General features: G+C 35.6%; 1 protein-coding gene across 1 annotated transcript in view; it reads left to right on the top strand.

Annotated features, from left to right (window-relative positions):
- The first annotated feature begins 3,622 nt into the window (after window positions 1-3,622).
- The window catches only part of LOC143251223 (uncharacterized), a 126,616-nt gene continuing 116,449 nt past the window's right edge, over window positions 3,623-13,789 (top strand). Inside the window, exon 1 of the mRNA XM_076502669.1 lies at window positions 3,623-3,792. Coding sequence (XP_076358784.1) covers window positions 3,738-3,792 — 55 coding nt within the window. The 5' untranslated portion in view covers window positions 3,623-3,737. The remainder of the gene's footprint in view (window positions 3,793-13,789) is intronic.

Raw genomic sequence — 13,789 nt, 5'->3', positions numbered from 1 at the left:
TTATTGTGCCAAATTTCTGTAAATCGAACTTATTGTATTGTGCTAAATCTCTGTAAGTTTAGCTTATTTTATAGTGCCAAATCTCTGTAAATTTAACTTATTGTACTGTGCTAAATCTCTGTGAGTTTAGCTAATTTTATTGTGCCAAATCTCTGAAAATTTAACTTATTGTACTGTGCTAAATCTCTGAGTTTAGCTAATTTTATTGTGCCAAATCTCTCTAAATTTAACTTAATGTATTGTGCTAAATCTCTGTGAGTTTAGCTTATTTTATTGTGCCAAATGTTTGTAAATTTAACTTATTGTATTATACTAAATCTCTGTAAGTTTAGCTTATTTTATGGTGCCAAATCTCTGTAAATTTAGCTTACTTTATTGTGCCAAATCTCTGAACATTTAACTTATTGTACCGTGCTAGATGTCTGTGAGTTTAGCTAATTTTATTGTGCCAAATATCTCTAAATTTAACTTATTTATTGTGCTAAATCTCTGTGAGTTTAGCTTATTTTATTGTGCCAAATCTCTGTAAATTTAGCTTACTTTATTGTGCCAAATCTCTGTAAATTTAACTTATTATACTGTGCTAAATCTCTGTGAGTTTAGCTAATTTTATTGTGCCAAATCTCTCTAAATTTCGAAAGTAAAAACAATATTGTGTTGTTTGTTTAACCATGTGATTTCAGATTGAGTGGTTGCAATATTCGTTGTTATTTGATGTTAAAAGTATTAACAGACATAAAGTTTAACATTCCAGCATGATAGAACAAACTCTGAAGGATATTTTTTATAGTTCTAAAGGTATGAAAAGGAAGACTATAATTATGATCGATTTCCACAATTTAAGAGTACGGTTCAAACTAAGACTTAAAGATTAAAAATATAGACACTATAACATTTAAGGCCCGGCCTGGCCAGGTGGGTTAAGGCGTTCGACTCGTAATCTGAGGGTCACGAATTCGAATACTTGTCGCACCAAACATGCTTGCCCTTTCAGCCGTGTGGGCGTTACAATGTAACGGTCAATCCCACTATTTGTTGGTAAAAGAGTAGCCCAAGAGTTGGCGGCGGGTGGTGATGAGTAGCTGCTTTCCTTCTAGTCTTACACTGCTAAATTAGGGACGACTAGTGCAGATAGCCCTCGTTAGTTTTGTGCGAAATGCATAAAAAATTAACGTAACAGCTAAAACAGCTTGTTGTGAGATTACCTACCGATCAAAACATAGATGAAATAATGTTTAAAAACTTCGTGTTGCTATAGAACTCAAAACATCAAAAGACAAAATATAGATAGGTTGATGATGTGGTGGGATACTTAATGCAATAAAAATAAAAAGGCAGATAGTAAGAATTTAACGTAAAGTTATTTAACGTACTGAAAGCAACAGAAATAGATAGATGAAAGATAGTACAACGATAAATATCACATATGTCCCTAGTATGACATAAACCTCTACAACACATAAAGATATATATATATATATAGATTGCCATAAAATGTGTGCTTAGCAAAATAAAATTTAAACAAAAGATTTGGTAGAATTCTTCGTTTTTTATTGTTAATTAAGCCGGGTTTTGTTTCATGATGATAGTTTGATATCTGCTGTCTCTTTCCACTGGAGTCTTTGTCTTTAAACATACGTAGGTTTATTAAGTTGTTGGAGCTGTCATTATCAGAGCATATTGGGCAGAAAAGAATTTACATATCTACTTTCACTTTATTCGGGAGAGAGGTTCTGTTGGGATATATGTTAGTTTTGATCTATAACGTATAACAACTGATCTTTGTTCCTATCTTTTTCAATTAGTCTCATAAGCGAGTTAAATGAAACCAGAAAGTATAGAATACACTTCAGCATCCGGTTTTGTGACGGTACTAAATGCATCTCTGAGGTCAATGAAGGCGCAGGTAAACTGACAGAGGAGGTTTATAAGACAAGGAAGAATTTTTGTTTTCATGTCCATACAGAAAGAAAATACCGAGCGAAATTTTAAAAGTATACCTTGGTTATGATATTCTATAATGGAAGTCATGTAGTTAAGTTCACCTGTGAAGACGTTTGACAGTATCGAGAAGCGCACGTTCATCTATATCACTAAATTACTAGCCTTATCTATATCACTGAATTATTAGCTTCATCTATATCACTGAATTATTAGCTTCATCTATATCAGTGAATTACTAGCCTTATCTATATCAGTAAATTGCTAGCCTTATCTATATCAGTGAATTACTAGCCTTATCTATATCAGTAAATTGCTAGCCATATTTATATCAGTGAATTACTAGCCTTATCTATATCAGTGAATTATTAGCTTTATGTATATCAGTGAATTACTAGCCTTATGTATATCAGTGAATTACTAGCCTTATGTATATCAGTGAATTATTAGCTTTATGTATATCAGTGAATTACTAGCCTTATGTATATCAGTGAATTATTAGCCTCTTCTATATCAGTGAATTATTAGCTTCATCTATATCACTAAATTACTAGCCTTATCTATATCAGTGAATTACTAGCCTTATCTATATCAGTAAATTGTTAGCCTTGTCTATATCAGTGAATTACTAGCCTTATTTATATCAGTGAATTATTAGCCTTATCTATATCAGTGAATTACTAGCCTTATCTATATCAATGAATTATTAGCCTTATCTATGTCAGCGAATTATTAGCCCTGTCCATATCAGTGAATTACTAGCCTCGTCTATATCAGTAAATTAATAGCCTTGTCTATATCAGTAAATTGTTAGCCTCGTCTATATCAGTAAATTAATAGCCTTGTGTATATCAGTGAATTACTATCCTTGACTATATCAGTGCATTGTTAGCTCTGTCCATATCAGTGAATTACTAGCCTCGTCTATATCAGAGAATTGCCAGCCTTGTCTATATTAGTAAATCGTTAGCCTTATCTATATCGGTGAATTGTAATCTTCTATATCTCACCTTGTTAACTTTGTCTCTGCTAGGAATTGTTAACCTTGTCTCTAACATTGAATTGTTAACCCTGTTTCTGCTAGGAATTGTTAACCTTGTCTCTAACATTGAATTGTTAACCCTGTTTCTGCTAGGAATTGTTAACCTTGTCTCTAACATTCAATTGTTAACCCCGTTTCTGCCAGGATTTGTTAACCTTGTCTCTAACATTGAACTGTTAGCCCTACCTATATTAATGAATTTTAGTTTTGTTTCTATCAGTGAGTCGTTGGTACTGTGTCTACCAACGGTTTCTGAGTCATATTTCCTTCAATACATTTTGGTCTTTTTCTCTATTAATAAACTGTTAAAATATAAAGTTACTCAATTATGAAAACACTACGTGTCGTGAGCCCATTATTAAGTATCGGCAGCCTGTTATTCAGAAAATATTAAATACGGCTGTTCTGATTTAGCAAAAAATATATTTCTGTAAGTTTCTAAAGTAATAGAATCTGAGCTGACTAATTAAAAAGAAAAGTTTGAAAATCATTAAGCTGGTTTATCATGTGCTTACTTACCTAGAGCAAGCCAACATACCTCGTAATCGTGAGCAAGTAAAAGCGCTGATTGGCTAAAACGTTGGATGGCGCTACTTGCATACCTCTGATAGTCGTCTATTCTGCAGAGCACCGGGCGAAGCAAGTTAGTTGAGGCTGACTGACTAAACGATATAGACAACAAGTGCATCCAGCCGTGCTCTGAGGACCACTGACGATGTAATAGTCGTGTTTTATACCTGTTTCTCCAGTAAGAATGGATACCTGGACTGGACTGAAGGCGTTACTGACTCTTCTACTTGTTGTGAAAGGTAAGAACGTTCGTAGCACGAGATAAACGTGCTCTTTTGTGTGTATCAGCTTTGATTCCGTTATGAAGATTTATTTTAAAGTTTGTTTGATGATAAAATTCACTTTACGTGTCACAAGGAACGTCTTACTAATCTGTTGAACCTTTATTAAAGGAAATAAATCAGGAGTAAATGTATACATATATATCACAGGTTAGTGTGAGTAAAGTTAAAAACAAATTCGAAACCACCGTAAATATATATGTCGGAAATACTGGCCTTGCTTACGTTATATGTGTAACAGAACAATTAAAAGTATACAAAATAAGTCATTAAAACATTAAGAGCAAGGACTAGAAAGAAACAAGAGATCAACTTAGAGGAAAAGAAGAAAAGACAACAAAGTTGCAGTAAAGAAACAAAACTGATAAGAATATATTACAGACACTCAATTCTTATACAGTCTTAAACTGTACTGCTGACCCAGATCTGTGCTGGTGGCGAAGGAAACTGCTGTCTACAACAGAGGGTGTGTCCAATCAAAGAATTCATTAGGTCTCTACGCTACGGATTATATTTTCAGTTTTAACTTCCGTGATAAAAATTTGTAATCAAAACACAGAAGTAAAATCAGAATGTTATTAAATTGTGCAAGAAAGTGAAAAGCCGAACATTGGCTAATGTTACTTTAAGGTTATATAATTAGATATGAAATATTGGCTGAAGTTACTTTAAGTCTATAGAATTCGATATGAAACATTGAATAAACTTACTTTAAGGTTATAGAATTAGATATGAAACATTGGCTAAAGTTACTTTAAGGTTATTGAATTAGATATGAAACATTGGCTAAAGTAGCTTTAAGGTTATAGAATTAGATATGAAACATTGGCTAAAGTTACTTTAAGGTTATTGAATTAGATATGAAACATTGGCTAAAGTTGCTTTAAGGTTATAGAATTAGATATGAAACATTGGCTAAACTTACTTTAAGGTTATTGAATTAGATATGAAACATTGGCTAAAGTTACTTTAAGGTTATAGAATTAGCTATGAAACATTGGCTAAAGTTACTTTAAGGTTATAGAATTACAAGTTAGCTTTCTCTTTCCTACAGAATTGTACGTTAAGAGAGAGACATCACAAGTTAGCTTTCTCTTTCCTACAGAATTGTACGTTAAGAGAGAGACATCACAAGTTAGCTTTCTCTTTCCTACATAACTGTACGTAAAGAGAGAGACGCTACAAGTTAGCTTTCTCTTTCCTACACAACTGTACGTAAAGAGAGAGACGCTCAAAGTTAGCTTTCTCTTTCCTACACAACTGTACGTAAAGAGAGAGACGCTACAACTTAGCTTTCTCTTTCCTACAGAACTGTACGTAAAGAGAGAGACGCTCAAAGTTAGCTTTCTCTTTCCTACACAACTGTACGTAAAGAGAGAGACGCTACAAGTTAGCTTTCTCTTTCCTACACAACTGTACGTGAAGTGAGAGACGCTACAAGTTAGCTTTCTCTTTCCTACATAATTGTACGTAAAGAGAGAGACAATACAAGTTAGCTTTCTCTTTCCTACATAATTGTACGTAAAGCGAGAGACGCTACAAGTTAGCTTTCTCTTTCCTACAGAACAGTACGTAAAGAGAGAGACGCTACAAGTTAGCTTTCTCTTTCCTACAGAACTGTACGTAAAGAGAGAGACGCCACAGTTAGCTTTCTCTTTCCTACAGAACTGTACGTAAAGAGAGAGACACTACAAGTTAGCTTTCTCTTTCCTACAGAACTGTACGTAAAGAGAGAGACGCTACAAGTTAGCTTTCTCTTTCCTACAGAACAGTACGTAAAGAGAGAGACACTACAAGTTAGCTTTCTCTTTCCTACAGAACTGTACGTAAAGAGAGAGACGCTACAAGTTAGCTTTCTCTTTCCTACAGAACTGTACGTAAAGAGAGAAACCCTACAAGTTAGCTTTCTCTTTCCTACAGAACTGTACGTAAAGAGAGAGACGCTACAAGTTAGCTTTCTCTTTCCTACAAAACTGTACGTGAAGGGAGAGATGCTACACGTCAGCTTTCTCTTTCCTACATAACTGTACGTAAAGCGAGAGACGCTACAAGTTAGCTTTCTCTTTCCTACAGAACTGTACGTAAAGAGAGAGACACTACAAGTTAGCTTTCTCTTTCCTACAGAACTGTACGTAAAGAGAGAGACGCTACAAGTTAGCTTTCTCTTTCCTACAGAACTGTACGTAAAGAGAGAGACGCTACAAGTTAGCTTTCTCTTTCCTACAGAACTGTACGTAAAGAGAGAGACGCTACAAGTTAGCTTTCTCTTTCCTACAAAACTGTACGTGAAGGGAGAGATGCTACACGTCAGCTTTCTCTTTCCTACATAACTGTACGTAAAGAGAGAAACCCTACAAGTTAGGTTTCTCTTTCCTACATAACTGTACGTAAAGAGAGAGACGCTACAAGTTAGCTTTCTCTTTCCTACATAATTGTACGTAAAGAGAGAGACGCTACAAGTTAGCTTTCTCTTTCCTACATAATTGTACGTAAAGAGAGAGACGCTACAAGTTAGCTTTCTCTTTCCTACATAATTGTACGTAAAGAGAGAGACGCTACAAGTTAGCTTTCTCTTTCCTACATAATTCTACGTAAAGAGAGAGACGCTACAAGTTAGCTTTCTCTTTCCTACACAACAGTACGTAAAGAGAGAGACGCTACAAGTTAGCTTTCTCTTTCCTACATAATTGTACGTAAAGAGAGAGACACTACAAGTTAGCTTTCTCTTTCCTACACAACTGTACGTGAAGAGAGAGACGCTACAAGTTAGCTTTCTCTTTCCTACATAACAGTATGTAAAGAGAGAGACGCTACAAGTTAGCTTTCTCTTTCCTACAAAACTGTACGTGAAGGGAGAGATGCTACACGTCAGTTTTCTCTTTGCTACATAACTGTACGTAAAGCGAGAGACGCTACAAGTTAGCTTTCTCTTTCCTACAGAACTGTACGTAAAGAGAGAGACGCTACAAGTTAGCTTTCTCTTTCCTACAGAACTGTACGTAAAGAGAGAGACGCTACAAGTTAGCTTTCTCTTTCCTACACAACAGTACGTAAAGAGAGAGACGCTACAAGTTAGCTTTCTCTTTCCTACATAATTGTACGTAAAGAGAGAGACGCTACAAGTTAGCTTTCTCTTTCCTACATAATTGTACGTAAAGAGAGAGACGCTACAGTTAGCTTTCTCTTCCTACATAATTGTACGTAAAGAGAGAGACGCTACAAGTTAGCTTTCTCTTTCCTACATAATTGTACGTAAAGAGAGAGACGCTACAAGTTAGCTTTCTCTTTCTTACATAATTGTACGTAAAGAGAGAGACACTAGAAGTTAGCTTTCTCTTTCCTACACAACTGTACGTGAAGAGAGAGACGCTACAAGTTAGCTTTCTCTTTTCTACAGAACTGTACGTAAAGAGAGAGACGCTAAAAGTTAGCTTTGTCTTTCCTACAGAACTGTACGTAAAGAGAGAGACGCTACAAGTTAGCTTTCTCTTTCCTACAGAACTGTACGTAAAGAGAGAGACACTATAAGTTAGCTTTCTCTTTCCTACACAACTGTACGTGAAGAGAGAGACGCCACAAGTTAGCTTTCTCTTTCCTACAGAACTGTACGTAAAGAGAGAGACGCTACAAGTTAGCTTTCTCTTTCCTACATAACTGTACGTAAAGAGAGAGACGCTACAGTTAGCTTTCTCTTCCTACAGAATTGTACGTAAAGAGAGAGACACTACAGTTAGCTTTCTCTTTCCTACACAACTGTACGTAAAGAGAGAGACACTACAAGTTAGCTTTCTCTTCCTACACAACTGTACGTAAAGAGAGAGACACTACAAGTTAGCTTTCTCTTCCTACACAACTGTACGTAAAGAGAGAGACACTACAAGTTAGCTTTCTCTTTCCTACACAACTGTACGTAAAGAGAGAGACACTACAAGTTAGCTTTCTCTTTCCTACACAACTGTACGTAAAGAGAGAGACACTACAAGTTAGCTTTCTCTTTCCTACAGAACTGTACGTAAAGAGAGAGACGCTACAAGTTAGCTTTCTCTTTCCTACAGAATTGTACGTAAAGAGAGAGACACTACAAGTTAGCTTTCTCTTTCCTACATAACTGTACGTAAAGAGAGAGACGCTACAAGTTAGCTTTCTCTTTCCTACAGAATTGTACGTAAAGAGAGAGACACTACAAGTGAGCTTTCTCTTTCCTACAAAATTGTACGTAAAGAGAGAGACACTACAAGTTAGCTTTCTCTTTCCTACACAACTGTACGTAAAGAGAGAGACACTACAAGTTAGCTTTCTCTTTCGTACACAACTGTACGTAAAGAGAGAGACACTACAAGTTAGCTTTCTCTTTCGTACACAACTGTACGTAAAGAGAGAGACGTCACAAGTTAGCTTTCTCTTTCCTACATAACTGTACGTAAGTAGAGAGACACTACAAGATAACATATTATTTTTTCCCTCAGTTATCTTTCGAGAGTCACCTTTCATCTGTGCAAGTGACTAGTGACTAGTGAATATAAATTCAGTCACATGCAGTTAATTTGAAAGAGAATGTTTAAGATCGAGGGACGTTCAAAGAGTCTGTGTTTCAATAAGAACCATTATAAAATAACCTGTTATAAGTTATAAAACAATCTGTTATAAGTTATAAAACAATCTGTTATAAGTTATAAAACAACCTGTTATAAGTTATAAAACAATCTGTTATAAGTTATAAAACAACCTGTTATAAGTTATAAAACAAACTGTTATAAGTTATAAAACAACCTGTTATAAGTTATAAAACAATCTGTTATAAGTTATAAAACAACCTGTTATAAGTTATAAAACAACCTGTTATAAGTTATAAAACAACCTGTTATAAGTTATAAAACAATTTGTTATAAGTTATGAAACAATCTGTTATAAGTTATAAAACAACCTGTTATCCGGAACACACCCGTTCCCTCGTCACTTCAGAGGATCAGTTTTAAATCTGAACACTTATAACGCCAAAAGTCGGGTTTCAATATCAGCTGTGGGCAAAGCACAGGTAGTCCTTACTTAGCTTTGTTCTCAAAGCACAGGTAGTCCTAACTTAGCTTTGTTCTCAACAACCTAAACAAATAAACCTCTATAAGTGCAGAACTTTGTATTACTTGTCTTTAGAGATAGATAAACCTGTTAACCAACTTGTTAGAATAGTAAGTTTTTTGTAGAATTTCTTTAATTGTAGACTTGATTCAGGTAAGTTAACGTTAATTAACACTTTACAAGTAAATGTTTCAGACATAACGACTGAAACTAAATGAAGAAAACTACAAACAAACAAAGAGATTTTAATGAATTACCTTTTGATGAGATATTCTCGAAACGTTTTGTAATTTGCATATTTTATTACTCAAAATTTCGCCAGATGTATGAAACGCAACTCTGAAGAGATGACATTCACTGAATACAACTTTAACGTTTCGGATGAATTTTTTCTCCACGTGTCTGACATCTCACGTTTCGAGTACAAAAATCCGTCATGAAATATGCGCAGTTTGACGTTTCTCTATTTATTTTAAAATAGAATAACAATGCTTTGTTCGTGCGTCTTGTTATTCATCAACAGGTGGACAAGAAACAACAGAAGATAGTGCACGTTTACAATGATGACGAAATCTGAATGTTTAATAACAATACATCTGACTGATAGGAGAAAGGGTAGCCTTATATTAATCTAGATGGATTGTTCAGTGAAACATTATTTGAGATTTTAAACTACTACGTTTTAGGCCTATTGTTAGTGGCTTTAATACTACTGTAAAACGTTTCGTCCTGGAAATAATTAAGAAAAGATCGTAAAGAGAAGTTCTTTGGAAGCACGTTATCTTGTTCGGGCACAGCGAACACCAGCTCGTGGTGCGTGACGTGTGCTCGGGTTAATTGTACCTTAGATCGGCAACAACTACAGGCGTCCGATAAACCGCCTCGTGCAGAGATATTCATTTTCCACGTCCTTTGGCAGTCTGCAGTTACTGGGCGTTGGAGAAATTGTAAGTGTTTGCTATTTTATATTATGTAAACACAAATTCCAGGAACTAAGTTGTGTGACTCGCTGTGTGGTAAATAAACCACACGTGTTTTTTTTCACTATAGTTTGTCTGAGCTATTGATCGTCTATTTACTACGTTGACTCAGGTTATGTGTACAGAAAGATTTACGACGAACCACAAAAAATACGTACAGGAAATCTTCTACGCTCTTGACGTTTGTGTATTTTTGTGTTTTTAAGCACAAAGCTGCACAACGAGCGACCTGTGTTGTGCTTATCACGGGTATCGAAACCTGGTATTTTGCGATATAAGCCTGCTGACTGACCACTAAGCCACTGAGGTTCTCTTAATGTTGGAAAACGATTATTTACGGACTAATCAACGTGAAGGAAGTCATTATAACGATTAAGAGGGTGGAGTATTTGTGTGTTATTGAGCATAAAGCCACACAATGGGCTGTCAGTGCTGTGCCCATCGCAGATATCTGAGCCCAATCCTAGTTTTATGGCAATAGGCCGTCAGATTTACTGCTGAATTATGGGAGGGGAAAGTGGAAGGTCGTGTTCTGTGCATACCGTTTCGGTGTTTCAGTAAAATTACTAAACAATATGTTTTTCGTGTTGCACAAGTGTGTCTTGGAATAATTTCAAACGTAGCAAGGAATATTATAATTTATATATTCTATAAGTATGAAGAATATTTATACATATATCATAATAATCGTAATAATATCATCTTAATATCATATTTATTTCATGTACAGTTAGTATGAGACGCGAACACCATGGTATAGTTACACAGTATACTTGGGCCGTGATTATAAAAACGTCACTCAAGATAAAACAAAAACGGTTCCAATCATGACGCAGAACACGACACTAAGTCGTGAGGAATGACAACACTGTCCCATGGTAATGAATGCGCGTGCACAGTTCAAGATATGCAGAGTTAAATCGATATTCCAGCTTCGACATTAGAAAATAATACAAGACATTAAATATTTACGGTAAGATCGGATATCAGTTCTTGTTATGGTCAGTAGCCTATACTGTTGGATATCAACCTTTGTTATGGTCAGTGGTCTACACTGTTGGATATCAACCTTTGTTATGGTCAGTGGTCTACACTGTGGGATATCAACCTTTGTTATGGTCAGTAGTTTATACTGTAGGATATCAACCTTTGTTATGGTCAGTAGCCTATACTGTGGGATATCAAGCTTTATGGTCAGTAGTCTACACTGTGGGATATCAACCTTTGTTATAGTCAGTAGTCTATACTGTGGGATATCAAGCTTTATGGTCAGTAGCATATACTGTTGGATATCAACCTTTGTTATGGTCAGTAGTCTACACTGTGGGATATCAACCTTTGTTATAGTCAGTAGTCTATACTGTGGGATATCAAGCTTTATGGTCAGTAGCATATACGATCACCTATGTTTAATTACTAATTAGTTATGTACATACTAATACACAACTAATTTAAAATGTAAATTCTTTTAAAATATACCACTGTGAGAAAACTAAAACAATTAAAAGGAAACCTGTACTGACACTCGTTAGTATGAACCCGCGACCCTCAGATTACGAGTCGAGCGTATTAACATGCTATTCACTGACGAAAACCCCCAAAAAACAAGTGTGATTCTAGATCTCCTGACATTAGTGACTCTGGTACGTTACACATGAACTTACATATCAAAATGAGACCATCTACCAAGACTGAATCATTCAGAAAAAAACACGTCCTTTCACGTTTGGTGTTAAAAAGGGTTATTTTGTTTATTTCACAAATTTTCTCTCACAACTACCTAAGTGGAGTTTACGAATATCTGTTTCTAATTAAAAACTGAAAGTCAACAGGGAAAGCAACTAGTAAACAGTGAGCTACTCTTAGCTGACCTGATATGGGATTTGACTGTAACTCTTGTAACCATGAAAATGCGTAGACTGTCAACGGGCTGCGAACCACGAATTCTCATATGTACAGCTCGTCACATTTAAAGGGACCGTTGAAGTTTAACAGCGTTAGATATTGCTATAGTTGTTTCTTAGAGTTATGGAACTTAGAGTCCTGTTTCGTAGAGTTATGGAACTTAGCGTCCTATTTCGTAGAGTTATGGAACTCCGTGAATTATTAATACACTGATAAACACCTACCTACCTCCAAACCCAATGAAAAGCGTGCATTTATTTCAATAGAAGGATACAATACGTTATGTGTGCATTTGAAAATGTGACACCATCTTCAGTACGAAGTAACATTTGTACAGTTGCTGCTGTTTGTAATTAAACATGAAGCTACACAGTGAGATATCTGGGTATCAAAACCCGGTTTCTAGCAGTGCAACTCTAGATAAATACCGCTGTGCGACAGGGAGGCCACGTATACAATCGTTTTAATGAACCCAAGTACATTACTTATCCAAAATCTTGGATCGTTTTGAATTTCTCACAAAGCTACACGAGAGCCACCTGCACTAGTCGTCCCTAATTTAGTAGTGAAAGACTAGAAGGAAGGCAGCTAGTCATCACCAACCACTGTCAACTCTTGGGCTACTCTTTTACCAACGAATAGTAGGATTGACCATAACTTTATAATACCCCGACGGCTGAAAGGGCGAGCATGTTTGGTGTTACGGGGAGTCGAACCCGCGACCTTAAGATTGCGAGTCGATAGCCCTAACCACTTGGCTATGCCGTGCCTCAAGATTTTGGAACGGTAGCAAATGACACGAAAGGATGTAGGAAGAAAGAACTGCGTAAACTGCTGCACGTGACAAAATTAGGAAGAACTTATAACGTGTCTAATAATAATTACTGTTCATCTTTCATAGAGAAATACGGAACTAGTTGAAAACCAAACACGAACATTCTCTACGAGACACTGGTACAAGCTCCTAATTCTAAGTCATAAGCATATCACGTTTTTGGCTTTTAACACGAGATCAGCGACGTAATAGTTTTGTTTTACTTCAACATGTACTAATACTAAAGGTATTAACAACTGAAGCTTGAATCCATATTTTGTAATCAGTGTTATAACTGGTCGGTTATACAAGCAAAATGGTATCACTCCGTAATATAAACACCTTTTGTCTCAATACATTCTTTATACCAATTATGTTATTGTTTCTGTGGTTACTCGCGTGCATATTCCAATCACAACTCAACTTCAAATACACAATGGTGAAGTTTAAATCCAACATTTTTAGATGATTTTTGTTTTGGTTTTCGTATCATCGCTCAATAACTTCTCGCCACGTCCGTCTACTTTGTTGGGACACTAGGCACTAGTGCTACTAATGTTAATCCCATATGTTTCTGGTCCTGGAATTGTGATTGTCAAGTGATTCTGTTGTAATACCTCGATTACTGACACTCTAACACATTGTTTGTATTGAATGAGTAGAGTGACACTGCGCATGCCCGAACAGTTTTCTGACAACCACTTTTACATATCTCACAATATTTTTATGTCATTTTTGGGTTTCGTTTTCACTTTGTTCTTTAAGCACTGTGATAAGATCGAGTTTTAAATGTACTTTTCATTCTCTATTAGGCTTAACTACAAACAAAATAAAAATTCAATCCATATCCTGTAAGGCTTAATTACTTCCGAATTTATGCTTTCTGTTCAGTTTGAAAAATTAAACCGAAAAGACAAAGTTTAGTTTATACATAACTGAGACTACTAGAGTTTTGTCTCTTTAGAACTCAGTTTCATTTACTATTCTATCTCGTATCTTCTGAAGTTTTGAGTTTATACAAATTCTGATTATATTTGTATATAAAACGACGTTTTAGGTGGCAGTTGTCCAGTATGTACAATAGAAATGAGTAAACTGAGTGATTCAATATATAGAGAACGGAAGTTGTTTCTTTCAAAGCTTTACGAGGGCTAAGTGTTAACACCATCCATCGTTTATT

The sequence above is a fragment of the Tachypleus tridentatus genome, chromosome 5, assembly GCF_004210375.1.
Source record: "Tachypleus tridentatus isolate NWPU-2018 chromosome 5, ASM421037v1, whole genome shotgun sequence".
Lineage (NCBI taxonomy): Eukaryota > Metazoa > Arthropoda > Merostomata > Xiphosura > Limulidae > Tachypleus > Tachypleus tridentatus.
Note: the sequence above shows the minus strand (reverse complement) of the source record. Positions and strands in the feature narration are given on the sequence as shown.